The 19,191-nt window shown below is 38.2% G+C and overlaps 1 protein-coding gene across 2 annotated transcripts in view; it reads left to right on the top strand.

Moving 5' to 3' along the window:
- The window catches only part of ITGA8 (integrin subunit alpha 8), a 107,491-nt gene that overhangs the window by 17,851 nt on the left and 70,449 nt on the right, over positions 1 to 19,191 (top strand). For both annotated transcript variants that reach the window (XM_065831106.2, XM_065831105.2), the window contains exons 7-13: positions 327 to 452; positions 1,546 to 1,590; positions 3,886 to 3,929; positions 4,910 to 4,966; positions 5,153 to 5,205; positions 10,594 to 10,799; positions 11,885 to 12,076. In XM_065831106.2, coding sequence (XP_065687178.1) covers positions 327 to 452; positions 1,546 to 1,590; positions 3,886 to 3,929; positions 4,910 to 4,966; positions 5,153 to 5,205; positions 10,594 to 10,799; positions 11,885 to 12,076 — 723 coding nt within the window. The remainder of the gene's footprint in view (positions 1 to 326; positions 453 to 1,545; positions 1,591 to 3,885; positions 3,930 to 4,909; positions 4,967 to 5,152; positions 5,206 to 10,593; positions 10,800 to 11,884; positions 12,077 to 19,191) is intronic.

Genomic DNA, 19,191 nt, shown 5'->3' with positions numbered 1-19,191 from the left:
GTATTGTGGAAAACGTTCTAGATGTTCATTGTTTTCTCGGTTTAAGATAACCAGTCTCTGGTCTTATTTTTGACAAATATAAATCAGAAGAATTACTTAACAAGCAACTCATGGTTCAACAGAGTCTCAATGCCTTGTTGTATTGATTTATGTGAACTCTTGAAACTTTCAGGGTAAAAATGGGGAAAGATTGAGAGAAGATGTTTACTCTTTGCATCTGTGTTATATTATCCCCTGCAGCTCTGTTTTGTTGTTCTGCTAGCCCTATTTTGTAGAAACTGTCTCTCCTTTATGTCCCTTTCATTTATGACATTGTTTGAATCCAGGTCAGGTGATCACTGCAAGTATTGCGGACATCATTGCAAATTATTCTTTCAAGGATATTCTGAGGAAACTGGCACGAGAGAAGCAAACAGGAGTGGCACCGCCCTCATATGATGACAATTACATGGGTAAGCTAAGCTCTATGTCAGTTAGTGATTTGTTCTAAAAGCATGGGACTTATATAAATGCGAAGACAAGCCCTAAACTACTAATGTCCCAGTTGTGAGAGGATTTAAACATGTTTTGCTTTAAGCACAACTGCAAATTGATAGTTTGCTATACTTCAATGGGATTATGAACAATCCTAAGATTATGCACAGCAACAGAGTATGAAGCTTGAGATCTTAAATGACTCATTAGGGTCCTTGTTATTTGATGTTTAATAATTAAGCAGAAATACACAATTTTCCCATTTGTGTCTTCTTTTATTCCAAAACAGTGGGTTGAGTTTAAAGTAATTAAAGACTATTTCATTTTTTAATAGATAAAAGAAAATTCTGTTTTGCAGCACTTTGTACAGCACTGCACAAATACCCCATTTATTCTCACTAATATTTAGAAGTTACAGTTGAAGTAAGCAATAATGGAAGTCAGTTTGAATATATTATGTATTAAATAGGAAAAAATAGCTCTTTATATACCTTTTATTAATACTGATCTCTAAGAATTTGCGTGATATTCACATCTCTCTGCATGTAAGACAGGTTTTTCTTTGCATAATTTTAGAAAAGATGCAGTGGAATTTGAGGGCAAAGATGTATCCTTTTGTCTCTGCCCACAGATTTGAAACTACAGTCCATGACTACAGTCTTTACTCTGTCAATAGCAATTGCCTCACAGGTTTACTAAAGCTCCATTAGGTACTTAACTGCATCTAAACCAGGATACTCACACAATAAAGTATGGTAATGAAGACCTAAATTGTGTCAGTAGCTGTTAGGGCAAACCACCATAGTAGCTGCTGTTTTTTTAGATAAATGATTAATGATTTAGAAGCTCATTTTTGGAGAAAATAGATTTATTATACATTCAGACCTACACTTCATTTAGTCATAACAATGTAATAAACTTTATTCCTTTTTTCCCACACATTTTTAGTATACTAATGTAAAAAAATTTGCATTCTGATGATCAGATGAACAGACAAATCTGATTGTCCTTGCATATTTTTTGAAAGAAATGGTTTATCAAGTGTTTTGCTTGTAATTTATCTTTAATCAGGATACTCAGTGGCTGCTGGGGAATTTACTGGAGATTCTGAACAAGGTAAGAAGCTGTACACTTGAATAGAAACCGTATGGCCATGCACCTATTACATTCCTCATTTTGGGTCTCTACACAAGAACATACCTTTTATACATTTGAAACGCTGGTGAGACTTAAGCTATCTGTACCCAAAATTCTCAGAGGCAAATATTTCTGTAGAAGCTATAGCATAACGGAGTAGGATTTAAGTAACCCTAAAGTCTGAATCTGTTGTTATGTTCTCATGCTCATGCATCTGTTTGGATCTTAGAGCTGTGACAGCATGATAGGTGGAGCCATCCAGGCTCACTTAATTTAACCAGTTTGCTGACCAGTAGTAACAAGTGGAGCCAACAGCACAGTCCTGTCAGGTTCTTCAGCCCATACTCGAGTTACTGACCTGCACAGAGGCTGCTGGCCCTTAGCATCTGCTTGGACACATGCAGCATGGCTTGGAAATGTCTGTGTCTGCTGCAATCACACTTCTGACTGCCACATAAACATCACAGCCCATGCTAGGAGATAACATTCAGCTGCTTCTGACAAAGACGCGTGTGCATACCAGAGTGCTAGCTCATGTTGGTGAAAACAGCTCTTCGCTCTATAAAAGCTTCTCTAGTCCCAGTTCATGTGCCTTAAGGATGGGGTGCCTGGGGCAGTTCATTAGCTGACCTTTTTCATACTTTATATTTTCTTGCACAGGCATAATGCAATAAGAAGGAATTAGCTGTGCTCTCGCTCCTACTCCAAGCCTTATACTTAACAGCAAGAGATGGAAGAATTTAATTCCGTTTATTAAAACCTGGGCTTAGAGGGAGAGAAAACATTCTACAAGAAGATGAAATGTTCAATTAGTCCCTTGAATTAGGATATGCTGAATGCACATGGATATAAATGTCCAAATACAGAACCATGCCTGAAACTTTGTAAAAGTTCTTAGATCAAGCAAGTTTGGTACAGAAAATATTTAGAATAATTGGCATTTAGACAACAGCTGTCATCCGCAAAGCACCAGGCATCTCACAGACTTAATGGCATTGCTTGCAAATGTCACCACTATGAAACCTTCACCTGAAATGTTTCACAATCTATAAAACGCCACCTTCCAGGACTCTACATTCATGATTTGATAAAGTAGAGCACGGTGCACTGAGGAACTGGAGCCAACAGAGACATAGTACAACTCTAGAAATGAACTCAGCTCCTCAGAACTGCTGCTACTTAATCCCAATAGAGCTTCCTGGCCTGTGCTACTATGGGCTGAAAAAAAAAAAAAAAGATTATTTTCATTGAATGCGATAATGTGGAAAAAGAGATGTGTGCTTGGTAATGGAAGGCTGCAACCACATATATATATATTGTTTGGTTTGGTTTGGTTTGGGTTTTTTTTGGTGCATACTCACATTTTTATAATTGATGATTCTTGAATAAGTAAGTCACATGGATGATTGGCACAAACAATTACATTATTGTCTGACCTAGGAATCATCCTGTGTCCTGTTCAATCATTCATTACTATTTCCATCTCCCCTTGACAAAACACATTCAAGCACAGGGGAGGATATAAACCCAGAGAGGAACAGAGAAATGCTAGGCCACTACAGCCAGGTGTCTGAGGTGCCCTGGTATCTGAAGTTCCTGCTGCTGTCTTCTGATGTGGATGTCCTAATGAGGGAAGGTTGAGACAGTAAAACTGTGACTTTGCTCTTCATTTTTTTTTTTTTTTCCCATTTTTTCCACTAATTGTTTAAGATTTCACCATTGAGCAGAATTTCATCCTAGAAGGCAGCCAGGTCCAGTGTTTCATGTTCTTGTTCAATAGCTTCCCCAAATTCCTCTAACAAAAATTTCCTTGTAATACTTTTAGATAACCTGTGCAGAATTCATTGAGCTCTTTCATGGCATCATGTGCAGCCAGAAAGAAAAGGGTTATTTGTAAGGACAGTTGTGCTTAGCTTCTGTACTCTACTTTCTGATGCCACAACTATAACTGGTTCCATGAATCCACAGCTGTCAGGTAACAAGCCGAATTGTACCAAGACTTTTATTTTACTATGCTATGCTAAGTAACGGTAGACAGAAAGAGATCTGTGGATGAGTGTATTCAACAGCTAAGATGTAATATTTAATGAAACTAGATGCACTGAATGAATGTTAAAATCTTATGAATTCATGTCTTGAAGTGATTTGCAGGTGTTTCTGATACAGATAACAACGCAAAATCCTAAGGGTTAAGGAATATTTGAGTGGCATGGGATACAGGTTGCATGCACTGCTCAGCATAACCAGTTCACTGTTGACCTTTTGTCTTTTCAGAGTTGGTTGCTGGAGTCCCAAAGGGCGCACAGAACTTTGGCTATGTATGTACTGGACCCACATTTTATCCTTTTTGCAGTGAGAATGCAGTTAGACCACTTGGAAGATTAAAGGCTACATTATATTTTCTGTCTCTTTGATCCTAAACTTTCTAATCTGAGAAAACTGCCACTGACCTTCACGCTAACCTGGCTGTGTAGAAATGCCTTATTCATTTGGGCTTCGAATATTAAGCACTTAGTCCCTTCTGAAGTTTGTTTTCAGCAGCCAATTACAAACATGTTTTGAGTATCACTAGTATCCCTATACCCGCTGAGTGTTATCAGACCTAAACTTACCCATAGGTTGGCATATTTCATGTGCAGTCCTGTGTCCACAGTGAAGTCCAAATTCCGATTGTTCATACTCGGTGTTTATTTTCAGTGCTCTAAGTATATACACTGAATACCAGATGCAAAGAGTCATGAGATGTAGTTAGAAGTGAAGGGAGAAAACAAATATGTGTGTGGATGCATCTTGTCACCCCATGGGAAGAAAAAGTTTCGGAACTAACCTGACTGGGAAACAGAGATCCCAGCCACAGATACTTTCTCTGGTTTTGTGGACCCCTGACTCCTTGTGTCTCTGGAATTTATTAATACCATTTTTTGGAGTAAAGGTGTGTATATATATATATATATATGTATGTATGTATATGTGTATTTCTTTAAGTTTTAAGTTAATGTTTTCATGTGTACTAGTATAGTCACTGTTTAGCTGGTAGTCTGTGATTTGATGCTATTCCCAGTTGTCCAGTAGGGAGGGAAAATAGTCTTTTCCCCATTTTGTTTACAAGGGACCTGAGACTCATGAAATCTTAGTGATTTGTTCAATATTATAGAAGAAAACTGTGGTGAAACAGAATAATTGATGTTTTTTCTTGGCCACTTGGGCCATCCTTTGGTGTGTAAAATTGGGTTGCAGTGATGTTATCCTGTAGCATCTCCATATATGCTTGAAACTTTCCGTATTTTTCTGTTACCAGGTCTCAATTATTAATTCTTCAGACCTGACGTTTATCCAGAACTTCACTGGTGAACAGGTAATGTCAAGCAACTATGTGATGAAGTGTTATATCTATAGAGGATATGATTTAATTTAAAAAGTTTCAACAATATATAAAATATTTTTCAGAATAAATAACCGTAGAAACAAAGAGGATTATCGGTAAAACTTTTTAAAAATTGATATCTGATATGAAAGCCTATCTGTTGTTTTTTATTTCCAGATGGCGTCTTATTTTGGTTACACTGTGGCAGTATCTGATGTTAACAATGATGGGTAGGTTACTAAATATATTCAGCTCCACTGAACATTCATAGAAGCAATGCCTGATATTTATTAACAAACACAGGTTTTCAGGTGCTTCATATCTCAAGATGCTTCTCTTGGCTTCTCTGCTTTTCTATTTTCAATTGTTCACATAGGCTTATCTTTGTGCAGTCACAGTGGCACAAGTATTTGCAGGTCTAGTTTGAGTGAGTTTATCTTCCTGAGCATTTGCACAAAGCAGTGTGGCAGAACAGGAATATCCAAAACCTTAGAAAACAGATCAAGGTAGAAGAAGTGTAAATAAACAGTGCTAGCTACTGCTGGGGATAGGTGAAAGTCAGAAGTTCTTCCTCCCATTCTCAAAATCAGGTAAGTCTTCTCACATGTGGACCATCTGTAGCCTCACTTCTCAATTTTAAAAGCTTTCCAGTGTAATCAGCTCCTTATTCCAGCACCTACTGGTTGGCCATTCATTTTCGTCATCCAGAGGACCAAAAATTGTCCATGGCCCACAGCTGCTATGATAGCTGCTCTGACAGGTATTGTGCTTGTCTGAGGGACAATGCTGCTCAGCTCCCACAGTCATGCTTAGGACACTCAGGCATTTCAGGCCCTGTTAAAAAAAACCTCTTGCTAACTTTGAACCAATGTAAAGTCTGATTAAAGTAGAAGAACAGGACTTTAGTAAGTGAATCTTGATACTAGCTTTCTAGCAAGGAGATAACAATCCATGAATCTCAGAGGCCTGGAAGTTTGCACAAAGGTGAGCCAGGATTATATTTAGTGCTGTGGCATACTCTTGCCTTTTGCAAAATATCTCGGATGTGTCTGTTTCATGTTTTTTTTCTTGTGAGTATTTCTCATTAGGTTCTTAAACACAGTGCATTAAACCATTTCTCTGGGCTGAATCATTGCTTCCCGTCAGTCACTAGTAACCCCTCAAAGAGTGAGGGATACAAGAAAAGAGAAAAGTAACAAGTTGATAAAATGTTACACAGTTCCAAACCAAACCAGCCAACCAGAAAGGCTTCAATGGTTTCTGCCCTGGCTTCATAGTGCTCAAATCTTTCCAAGTTTCTAAGGCCAAATTTTATCTTTGTACCGTAGCTTTTGAAAATTCATATTTTTATGGTATACAGAGTCAGGATTAGCTTAATTTTACCATAATGCATTACTAATGTGAAAGGGTGGAGAAACGTTACAATGAGTTACAATAGACACTCTCTAGACTTTCAGGGAACTTCCTATTTAACTTCTCACTGAACCAAGCTATTTCACTTGCAGGTTGTTTCCTGTGAATCATAGGGTTACTTGGCAGGTCTCATATTTTCTGTGTACCTCTAAGGCCACAGTTTATGTCAATGATATAATCAAACTGCTGTTGAGGCCTGTGTGGTCTCCCAGTCTATATCTTAAAAGAAATCTAATTACTCTCTCTGAGATCCAAACATCCCACAGAAAACAAAACACAAAAAGCTCTACTTGATAAACATGTCTGATTAGATATGTGGTCTGTCTTTGCTGGTTTGCACATATAGTTGGTAGAAATATTTATCTGAAAGGGAGAGTAAAACAGAGGAAAAAAAAAAAAAAAGGGGAGGGAGTCAAAAGGGAAATGACCACTTCAAATTCACTTGGGGTTTTTGTGCAGCTAAAGACAAAGGAGGTAGTGATCAACTTATCCGTACAGGAAACCTGATTAAGTTATATGTTGGAAAGATTAATAGAAATGATGCTCTGCTGTAACAAGACTGAAGATGTGGCTCAAAGATTAGGCTTATCCTAGGAAAAAAAAACCTCTTTGGACCTTCTACTCCAGCAGTTCTGCAGGTGTTCCAGGGTGATTCCTGCAGTTTTATCTGCACCACATCAGGATTGTAGGCAGAACATGGAAATTGAAGATATTGTTTGAATTACTGTTTAGTTGCCCACAGCTAATAATGAAAAATCCACAATCAAACTTAACAAATCAAGCTTTGCCATCAATTTACAGATTACATTCCTAGTAAAGAGGAAAAAAAGAGAGCACTTTCAATTTAGACTGAAACAGTCCAATAAAAATAGTGGAATAAACTGTTTACTGGTCTTTTATTTGGCCTATATCTAAGCTTCCCATAGTTATAGTTTGACCTCTTGACATTTCCCATACTCCTGCTTTTTATTACCCAGTGGGATACAAAGAAACTGCAAAGTCTCAGCAGGTGGTCAGCTTGTGCTTTTTAAAGATTTTTTTATTTTATTACGTCGGAAGGGAAGCAATACTGGCTGGTTACCTTTCTGTGCTGGAAAAAAAAGAAATAGACAATTTATGTTAACTGCAACATCTTAGTGCAGTAGTGAAATGAATCTAAGGAACCAGTTCAAAATACCAGTGCACACTGAACTGCAGTTTATGATTTAATATTACTGTTTTAAAAGGGATCACATCAACCTGAATTTGGCTCAGAGCTCCAGTTTTGCAAATATAAACTCCTACAATTTAAAAGCCAGTTGAAATACCCTCCTTCACAAAATACCCTGAATAATTCAAATCACATAGGTGCTTATAACCCAACAAGTGACTCCCCTTGACTGCTTGGTGTCTAAATACTTAAACTGTAGGAGCTTAAAGGTAAAAGTGACTATAAAATGTGTAAGCAGCAACTTATTACCTGCTTGGAGGGAAACCAGGAATAAGTAAATAAGGATCAGAGAGAGCAGGGTAGCTGAAGAATCCTTTCTTGCTGGCTATAGTACACTGCTCTGTACAACAACAGCAGGAAAAACAAATAAACAACAGGAGAAAAATACTAGAATTGCCTGAGGGAGAATTCCTTCTTGCAGATGACTTGCTGAAGCAGCTTGGCACTGACAGAGAAGTGGGAGAAACAAGAGAGTGAGGAAAGGAAGGCTTTGGTATGGGTGGGACAGACCAAGACCTGGAGGGAAGACAAACTAAGGGCTGCAGGTGTTCCAGGTATCTCTGCTGCTCGTAACTATTTTAGAAATTGCTTAGTGTGATTAGATGGCTGCCTTCCTCCCAACTTTCTCTCAGCACGTCAAAAGATGACCCAGCTTAGCTATGGGGTTCTGGTCCCTGCTACCTGGACTATTAATGTATTTTGTACAATCTTTGTCATTTATTTTAACAAAGTAGAAGTTTTCCTAGAAAAACAGCCCAGCACTGTGCACTTCCAGCTTAGGTGCTGTGATCCTTGTACAACAGATTCCAGCTCCTGTCTGCTTGCGTTCTGTCTCACCTGCTGCATCTTGTATTCTGGGTTAGGCTTCTGCTCAGAGAATTTTAGGCCACTGCAGATGATAAATAGTCTGCCTCTCTCCTTTCACCATTTTAGGCACTCTCGATATTGCTCTATGGACCAGAGTTTCAAAGGTATCTAGGTATCTAATGATTTTACATTGATGTACTGAGAGCTTTCTGACTCTGAATATTTTGGTTCCTTACAACCTCTAAACAAATCGTCCCTTAGTTTTACAGTCCTTCATGTGTAAAATATTAATTGGAGCCAAGATTTTATTTTACTTAATAGTTCATACAGTACACAACACCATGGAGTCCCAGTCTTACCCAGAATATCCGGACTGTGATGTAATAAAATAATAATTGGTGATAGTGCTGCTGTTTAATGCTTTTAGTACATGACATATGTAAAATAACCTGTAAAAAAAAAAAAAAAAAAAAAAAAGAGCATTCGTGATCTGTTTTCATTGTTGTTATTGCTTCATGGCAACTGTTTCAGCTGACATTCTGTCCTGGCCACCAACTTCTTCCATTAGTAGAGGAGGCCTTTTGATGTTATTGTGGAAGGAAAATCCCACTTTTGATGTTAAGTCAGCATCTGCTTCCTTCCTTTTTAAGTTATCCATGCCATGGGGTAAAATCAGACATATAAAGAATAGAACAACTGTACCAAAGTGACCTGACGTTTTGAATTACAGTTTCCTTTATGGAAACATATGAAACTTAATAGAAAAATAACATTTCTAGAAGTACTTTGTCACAATTTATAGAAAGTGTAAGTTCTACAATGTGAATAAAAAGCTTCTAGATGAGCTATTCTGTACCAAATTCTAGGGTACATATCTTATAACCTTAGTATTTATCTATGGTCAATTAGTACCTGAGGTGCTCCTAAATTATGTGGGGTTTTTTCTATCAAGATTGGCAAAACCAATGTAGTGCAATTTTACGAATTATTTCACTAGTAGGTAAAGCCTTTGTGAAAACATCACTATTGGGAATATGTTTTACAAATTAAAAATTCTGGGATCAAGTAGTATTGGTTGTTTTCAGTAACAGAGTTTCTTAATATGGGTGACCAATGTCCACTTAATAGAATGGGAATTGTACTATTAGTATATAAGGTCTTGGGCAACCTTCAGAAATTAATCCGGTGCTATCATTTTATATCTCAGAAAAATCCATTAAGAATATTTCTGCTTGTCATATCTCTATCAGTCTTGCTTGATTTTATTCTTTATTGTCCAGTAAAGGGTCTTTTTTTCTCCCTGAACACGTTAGCAACGTGTTTCCAAACATCCCTATTTAGAACAACATGCAAAATATCCTTTGATTAGCCTGTCTTCTTTTACTGATTCTTCTTGGAATAGCAAAATGGACAGAAGGACTTTTCCCTCTAGGCCTCATATTTCTATGTTTTTATGATGTCCTTTCTCTTTAATAATTAATACAGCAAATTTTGTGAGCACTGCAACAACTTGTGTGCCTAACATTCAATGAAAGTATTTTTAGAAATAAAGTTTTGGCTTTGTCTCCCAGCTTCCATTTGAATTAGTGATGAGTTATTCTCCATTAATTGATGTCTACACATGTTTTATGTACATTACTTCAAAAATATGCTGGAAAGTGGCAACTTGTGTTCAGTTGTTCACTTACTGATGGATAATTTTTTAAAACTACATTTATACTGAAAATTGCCTCTCACTAGTGCTGTTAACAGGATAGATCTGCAGAACTTGTTCTAGTAGCATGGATCCCCTCTGAGTTAAATTCCTGACTTCTGGATCATTAACTGCAAAGTTTAGCTTTTAAGTATCTGTTGTGGGCATGAATTGAAGGACAGAAAATTCTGTTTAAACCTAAGAAGAAACATTTTTGCTGTGAGGGTGATCAATCACTGGAAGCAGTTGCACAGAGAAGTTGTGGAGTCTCCATCCATGGAGATATTAAAAACAGGAGTGAACACGGCTCTGGGTAGCCTTCCCTCATTGACCGTGCTTTGACTGAGTGTTTGGACTAGAACTCCAGAAGTGCCCTCTTCCCTCACTTAGTCTATGACTCTGTGATAATTATCAGCTTCCTGTTTAACAAATGCATGAACTGTGTTGGTTACACTCAATCTCTCAGTGACACTGGTTTTTGTTTGACTGTTCCAGTTTAGATGATATCCTAGTTGGCGCCCCTCTCTTTATGGAACGAGAATTTGAAAGCAAGCCTAAAGAAGTTGGGCAAGTTTATCTATACCTGCAAGAAAGTGCTTTCCTCTTCCGAGATGCACAAATTCTGACAGGCACTGAAGTGTTTGGTAGATTTGGCAGCGCAATCACGCACCTTGGAGATCTCAATCAAGATGGATATAATGGTAATTCATGTGTAATGGAGTAATATATATCTCTGTATAACACTGAAATTCAAAATAGCTAAGCAGTGTATATGAAGTGTCTGTGCAGTGCCTGAAAAAGGCTTCTTAACATGTAGCTGACCTTGAAAATCACAAGAATTTACTCTAATCCTAGTGAAACTGATATTGATGGCCAAACCATCAAAAGCTTACCTATAGGAGGACAGTCATATTGACTACAGTACTATTTTTTATTAAATATTAGCATGTTAATTTGAATAAAAATATTGTATGTTGTTTTCTGACTATAATTACATTAAAATAGTCAAGATGTTGCATATGTTTAAAAGCAGAGTTCTCTTTCTCTCCTCAAATGCTTGAATGAGTTTGAGAATTGAATTAGGTACTTAGGCGCTGAAAGAAACAGGTGCATAATGGGACGTTTTTCAAATTCTTACAGCACACACACAACAAAATGTTCATGTAAGCTAAGTGGGAGCGTAAATTCAAGAAAATGGTCCAAGTAAACTAACTTGCTTAATTATCTGAGATAGCCTGGAGGCTTTGAGCTCCTAGACTTAGCTTCCTAGACATAGTCAATAACACCCTGGTTTTCCCTGCATGCATTTCCTTACTTCTTATTTCTAGGGTATTAGGGAATTGCAAAGCAGGCATCTCTGCATCTAAAGCCCCAAGGAGTTTTTCCTGGATATTTTGCACAATAGCCTTAAATATAGTTGGTCCACTAGGGAAAAATTAACGTACTTAACTCCTCCTTGACTTGAGGGATGTTTTTCACGATGCTCTAACAGCTAGACTCCAAGACAATGTTGCTCACGTGTGGCTGCTGTACAAGCAATAAGTCATATCAGAAGCCATGAGATTGTATTGATGTTCAGGGTGCATAAAATCCAAATCTCATCCTGTGGGAAGAAGCACCCAGATTGTGACTGCTGAGAACACCCTCACTGGGTTGTACTGGAATCCCTCCATGAAGTCCAGCCCAACTGGACGCCATGGTAGAGGCTTCCTGTTCTCCTGCAGGGACTTAATTTTTGCTTTAATTGAATTGCACTCATTCTTTTTATTCTTCTGTTGCACTGCAGACATTGCTATTGGTGCACCATTTGCAGGAGAAGACAGAAGAGGGAAAGTGTTCATTTACAATGGATACAGTAATGGGTTAAACATTAACCCTTCCCAGGTTCTCAATGGAGCCTGGGCCTCACAGTCCATGCCCTCAGGATTTGGCTTCACTCTAAGAGGAGACTCAGATGTAGACAAGAATGATTACCCAGGTAAGATTTTTCCATTAGTAAGGGAATTTCATACTTCCATGCTCTGGAAAATGCATCTGCTCCTTTCGGGAGGCAGAGGTCAGAATAAAGAATAGACATTTTTGAATAGTTCTAGCTTACTTTCCTGAGAGTTAAAATCAGACAAAACAAATACTCCCTTTCCTGTCAAAAGACATGATCAGAAAGTCAAGAAAGGGCTTAAATAGTTACATTAACATAAAACATGTGAAGTTTACAATAAAAAGCTTAACCCTTTCCCCTCCCTTCCAAAAACTGAATGCTCTCAGCTTATTGAGCTTGTAAGGTCGCCTTCATCCTGGCATTCTTTCCTAATTAAAAACATATTGTGTTGTAGAAGAAGGGATTGACTTGGTTGTGTTGCTGAGTTGCTTTTTGCTGTCCGAAGGGACACTGAGCTGTACATAAATTCTTTATGGCTTTGACCGCATTACAAAAAAGCAGAGACATTGTTTAAAGGCAGATATTTCATTTGAGTCTTTTCATTCCTTTTATGTTTTCATTGTGCTATATGGACTCTTCTGGTTTAGGTTAGCTTTGATTCTTCCTTATTAGTATAGCTGACATGCATTCAAATTTATCATGTTTGTAACATTAGTTGAGTTTTGCTGGGGAAGGTATTTATTATTTTAAGAGGCATGTTCATAGCATCATAAGTAGTCTGAATGGTGGAGCTATTTTAAATGTACTCGTACTTACTTTCTTATCTAGAAGCAAATCTGGTTTGTTTCTTTTCATCACAATTCAGAAGCCTTAGCAATGGTGTGCAGTAAAACTACATATTTTGTTATTGTGAAAAATTCATCCACAGTATAATGGTAGTAGTCTTTACTTCCCTCACTTACTATGAAATCACTTTAGTTAGCCTGGGTTATTTCAATACAAGTATTCTTACAAGTTGTGTTGTTTCAAAAGTGAAAATTGTGATTTTCAAGGGGACAAAAATGTAATCTCTTTTAAGTTCTTGTGATGGATTGTAAAAACCTTGAAAGAGGTGTCTTTTTTTCAAGAGCAGAAGAGCTGGGAAGACTGTTTACAAGAGAAATTGCTGTCTTAAAAACAGAGAAGCTGACTGAGGAGTAATAAAGTGAGGCTATCACAAGGCTGAATTGAGACAATCTTTAGCATTTGAGAAAAAAAGGGCTTTCAAACACTGTTCTGACTTTTTGTTTGCATATTGTTGATGTTGCTATTAATAGTCTTTCATTGTCCATGACTAATGAGGTTCTTTTGGACAATGGAGCTCTTTATTAAAGTTTCAGCATTTAAACATTTCCTAAAGCATCTGTAAGGCCCCCAGCAAAACCAAAGAAAACAGGATATTGCATTCCTGACATTTCTAAGATTGAAAAGATAGACAGAGGGAAGGGAGAGATTCTTTCAGGTCTTCTATGAGGCACGTGGGGAAGAAAGAAGAGCAGAAGTCTAACTAGTTTATTAGCACACTTTATGTGGAGCACCTTTTGAACTAATGGGTGAAAAGTTTGGGTGATGGCTCTCAGTCTTTCTAAAAGTGTACTGAGGAACTGCTGTAGTCAATTCAATTGCGAGATTTCTTAGAGTTATTCTACTTGCCATTGTTAGTTCCACTACACATCCTACTTGCAGAATTTCACATTGTGATATCAGTCCACTCTGTGTTAGATGGTTTGGTTTTATTACATGAATTACTTATTTTAGAAAAAACAAAACAAAACACAACCACATCTGCATTTCTAGTAATTAGATTCTCCCTCTGTCCCTCAGTTGAATATCTGGATGAGCAGTCCAGAATACTGGTGAGAATTTGTCAAAAATGACAGAAGAAAACCTTACTGTCAGTCAACCACCTCTTACTTAATTCACGAAGACCTAAAGTACCAAAAGAGAGCTGTAAAAATAGCACAACCATGGCATATTATTAGCACAAAAATAGAATGCCTTCCTATGGGAAAAAGGAAAAAAAAAAAAAAAAAGAAAATAAATAATATGGGGAAATACAAGTCCAGGCCATGCATTTAGTAACCCTTCTTGTGTCAAAGAGCTTTTCTTCTTTGTCTCCTGATGGAAATGCTCAAGGGCAGAGGAAATGAGGGGCTGAACTTGGAAGGAATAGGAAGGAAGTTTTATTTTAGGTCAGCTGAGTGACAGACTTTTTGCTGACTATAGAAGGCCTAGGAAACTAGCCTTTAATTCAATGCCTGCAGAATTACTAGTTGTGATTGAAGAGAGTTGTGAAAGATTGAATTAAAAAATCTCAAACTTTTTTGTTTAAGCTTTTTAATCTGTATATTGTAAAAACTGCCATTTTATAAAAGGAAAAAAGTAATAAGACTGAAGTATGCGGACTCTCAGAAGCTGGGTTACCAAAGACTTGGAAATGAGAGCCAGTTGTAATGTCTGGCCACAGGTATAAAGGTGTATTGTTACAGTCTAAGGTGAGATTCTCTGAGCAATTAGGTCTCCCATGACTGGAGTTCAAGTGTTGTGTGAAGGTAAATGAGCTCAAAAAGGGATCATGATTGTGAGAGGTTAAGGACTGGCACCAGTTTGTGAGGACTCATAATTTTAGCTGTGCTTGTACAACTTACTCAAATCCTCATGCTTAACATTGTTCATGAGGCAGGCACATCCCTGCTGGGAAATGAGAGGTTGAGAGGTGGGACTTACTCTGCCTTTTCATTTTTACTGCAGTGTGAAACATTTTTGGAGCTCTTAGATTTTCAGACCTTCATTAAATCTGACCATGTATTAACGTTGTTTGAGCAGGTCACAGACCTGGAGGCCAGAAAAGACCACCTGCTTGTGTGGCTTCTTATCACAGACCACTGAGCTTCATACGGGGCTCACTGGATTGAGCCCAGGAATCAAGGCTCTTAGAGACTGAGTTACAAGTTGGGGAATACAGTTCCTAAAAAGTGAGGTTGAATCACAGTCAAGGAACAGAGAAGGAAACAGGGAGCAGACAAAAGCTGTCTAATAGTTAGTGCTGTTCAAATACCTCAGCTTTCCTTTGGATGGAGGAGTGATTTCTCCTTCCTCTTCTTCCTCCGGCTCCTGGCCAGCAAAGGGAAAGAGACCACCTCCTGCTTCCTGGTCTTATCTAGGAAAGGCAGAGGAAGACCCTTTTGTTCCCCAGGACCCCAATTACATAATAAATATGGGAGAAAACTGATCACAGACAGGACTAATGGTGGGGTAGCAGAGCAAGCAGGGGAGAACATAATACAGCCATACTGATACCGATTAAAGATCTGTTTAGAACTGTTGCCTGTCTCCAGCAGTGGCCAACAACAGATATCTAGGAAATTGTACAGTTTTTGTGATGTTTCCCAGAATATTCACCTAGCTGTTACCAACTGGAGGAGCAAGGTGTTCCTGAGTTGGAGGTGGCATCTTAAAATTCAGTAGCCCTTGGCAGACTTTTCTTCCATGAATTGTAGAACTTATGAGAACTTTTGGTACCCACAGCACATGACTCTGTAGTCATGTAAGAGTCAGGCAGAACCCAACCAACCTTTATAATCGGATAAGGCTAGTGAGAGGGAGGCAGTAAGAAGAAGGCAGATTAAGCGTGTCAGTCAGATAGATTGAATGTACCAAGCCACTTCTGTGCTTTTTGATGTGACTATTTAAAAAAACACACCACATGCAGCTTTCCCAGTCTTCCAGGCAAGACACTGGCAAACTTTGTACCGTATTTACTTGAGATACTCAGTATCTCTGCAGTACACAGTATGTATCCAGGATTTGAAGGAAAAGACCAATTAGTCCTCTTAAACTGCACCTACACTAGTAAATTAAATACACTGTTTTTTGACTCTGAACTCTGGCACTCTCTTTTGGAGACTAATAATTGTCCTGGGCCAGCTGCTTTAGGGCCATTCTAATGACACCATCACAGGCAGTGCCGGTGTGACACACAGGCACGTTCTCTAACACTAGTTTACTAACACTGACATAATTGTAACATCTTTCAACAGATGATCTATTTCATGGTTTTCTGACTCTTCAGGTACTAAGGTAACATTCAAAGGACGGGGATCTGGTCTCACTTATGCTGCTATAGTAATTACTAACTTAATGCAATTACTCTGGATTGAGAGTCATGTAAAAAAAAAGGGGGAGGATTAAAGAAATAAAAGGGAAGGAGCAGTGAATGGAGTGAAAAAAAGTGTAAATGATGGGGATATTTTTGTCAAATTATGTGCAAATACGGTGGCAGCTGGAAGGAATTATGTGCAGGATTCTGTGGTGCACTTTTCAGTGCCAAAGTTAGGACATGGCAAAGCAGCATCGTGCTTTATCTGTGGTCATACTGATGAGGCCCATAAGGCAATTTATATAGCTGTGGAATTCTCTGTAATAGCAGCTCTTCAAGGTTTGCTCAAGAAATTCTGAAATCCCTGCCTCAGCACAGCCTTCCTGTCTGTCTTCTATACTGAAATATCTGAGCAACATCATGATAACTCTCCACATAGGTTCCACTCCACTCCCCACTAAATGTGGGGCTTTTACAGCCCCTTCGCTCCATCCTGAGCTTTATTCATGTTATCAAGGCCTGGAGCAGCGAATGAAGACTCAGTTTAGGCATGTATCTTGAGTTGTAGTTTATTTTATTTATAATTTTGTCTTTTTCTATTAGCATAGTTCAGTTTTCACAGGAACAAAAGAAATCCATAAATCTGTTTAATGGGAAAGGAATTTGTTTCTTTTGGCTTCTGGGCATCTGTTCAAAGCTGATCCCCACTGAGTGCTCAGAGTCTGTGATTACCAAGGTGATGGTGCGACACTTCCAGCTGGTTCATCTATCTCTGCAGTGCTCAGGCATTTGGAGGCTGTACGGTGTCCACCCTCACATTTCAGCATATGTTCAGTCACTTGATGGCTGATAATAGCTGAGCAAATAGTTTATAATGAATAACTTACTCAACTCATTAAGCTTGCTTTCTTCTTGTGGCATATCCTCCAGCATACTGTGGTTTCTTCAAATGTGTTTTTGAACCCAGATAATTTAACCAGTTTCTTTTAACAGTGTGGGTGGATTCAGAGCAGTGCTGTAGATAAATTCACTGTTCAAAGACTGTTGATTAGTTAATTATTTAATTGCTCAAATAAACGATGCACTGTAATTTCTACTTCTTGCCTGTTTAGACTCTTGTGTAAATCTTCCTTGTTAACCTTGAGAGTCACCTTGGAATCAGTGCCACTGGAGGTTCATCTTCAACAGCTGTTGGCCTGCTCTTTCAGTTATTCTTTTTAGTCAAGCCTTTGTCAGCACTGGGAAATGTATAAAGGCATCTTCATGCCTTGTTATTGGGGACTGAGTTGTTATTTTAAGAATAGCATGTAGTTAATCTAAACAAGTGATTCTAGAAACATTTTAAGAAGGAAACAATTGTGATAATCGGAAAAAATTTCCTCAGAACTCTAGTAATCCAGTCTAATCTTATTAAAATAGGAGTATTTAAGAGCTCCATCAGCTAAGTACATTCACTCAAACAGCAGGAAGAAAACCCTCAAGTTTCTTTCTGAGAGGCAAGATCTATTCAGCATTCATCATTTTCTTTTTGAGAACAATAGGCATTGTGCCAACAATATCACAAATCATAATCTAGTGATCATTAAATTATGAAGTTGGTCTAGGAGATTTGTGGAAGACAAACTAACTAAATCATTGAGAAGCTGCATCTGTTCTGGTAAGAGAGGACTGCTGAGCATGGGAGCCAGAACAAGGCCGTGGGTTCTGCCAGCAACTGCAGAAAAGCTGAAGGATTTCTACCAGCTAATTATGTTTTCACATGAATAATCAATCCAAAATGTAGTGACAAGCCAAAAATCTCCTACAAATGTGTTAACTGTATGGCAAATTATTGTCTGTGTAATTTTCAGGTATGCTTTTCTAAAATCTTTGAGATATTTAAAGAAATCACAATATTGTGTCCAATTACATATCGGAATAAAGTAATTAATCCCAGTAAGTAGGGATTTACTGAAGTGGTAGAACATTAATTGCCCTCTTTTGGATTTGTTTGTAGTATGATGAATAATAACATCGTATTATGAAAAGGATTCATTCAGACAAAAGGGAAGCATTGAAATGAATTCACTTTAGGTGTTACCCTTAACAGACCTGCTACCAGAATGGTTGAAAAACAGAGAAGGGTCAAGGCAGTTGAGAATGGTAGGACTGGAAGAAAACTGCTCTGTTTTGCGTGGTGGTTATTTGTAGTATTTAAGAAAAATTCTTGAGTAAAGTTGGCTGACCTGGACAATCCTGTGTGCCTTATTATGGTCAGGCTTGAAGTCATGGCCATTTAAAGGAAATTTTATTCTGGACCTTTCTTACTGAGATTTGGGAGTGTAGTGTGCTCTGAAATCCTAGAAAACAAATAGAAATCTGATCATGGGCCTTTTTGGCACCTGGTCTGCTGAGGGAAATAAAAAGTCTCACAAAGATTTTTTAACAGAGTTTACAGTTAAGCAGTTTTCTCACTCTCTTTTATGAAATTCCTGTTAGTATCTGTACTCAGACAGGATTCTAATTGTTTTCCAGTCCCTATATATATTGTGCAATTAAAATGACAGACTACACAAAGTGCTGTTTAAAGCTGTCAGTAAATCATTCTGAGTCTATAAAGTCAACACTTCCCTGCCTATATCCTGGTAGAGTTGCAGTGGGGAGGTGACTCAACTATTGTTTCATTTTTGGGTTTCTCACAAGGGAAGTGTGTGCCAATTATGGAGTCCTTCTCTGGCTGTTGTTCTTGGCCACCATCCCCCATGAAGTGAGATGAGATACCGTGCCTTGGCCACCGCTCTTGGGATTGCTGGACATACTCCAGCCGAGTGTGGGGTGCTGAGCACGTCGCATATTCCTCCCTGCTCAAACTCCCCGTGGCTGCATCTCTTGCAGGGGATGGAGATGTCCTTTAAAAATACCAGGGGATGAAATAATTTGCTCAAGTTAATAAACAAACATATCTTGTTGAGACTGGAGGGAGGACTTGATTGATTTTCCTACTTCTTCCAGTTGGTTGAAGGCTTAGTCACAATCGTGGTGAGTTTCTGCCCTTTATCATACGGTGTTTCAGATCTGGCACAGCCACATGGCAGGA

This window comes from Patagioenas fasciata, chromosome 2 (assembly GCF_037038585.1).
Source record: "Patagioenas fasciata isolate bPatFas1 chromosome 2, bPatFas1.hap1, whole genome shotgun sequence".
In the NCBI taxonomy this organism is placed as follows: domain Eukaryota; kingdom Metazoa; phylum Chordata; class Aves; order Columbiformes; family Columbidae; genus Patagioenas; species Patagioenas fasciata.
Note: the sequence above shows the minus strand (reverse complement) of the source record. Positions and strands in the feature narration are given on the sequence as shown.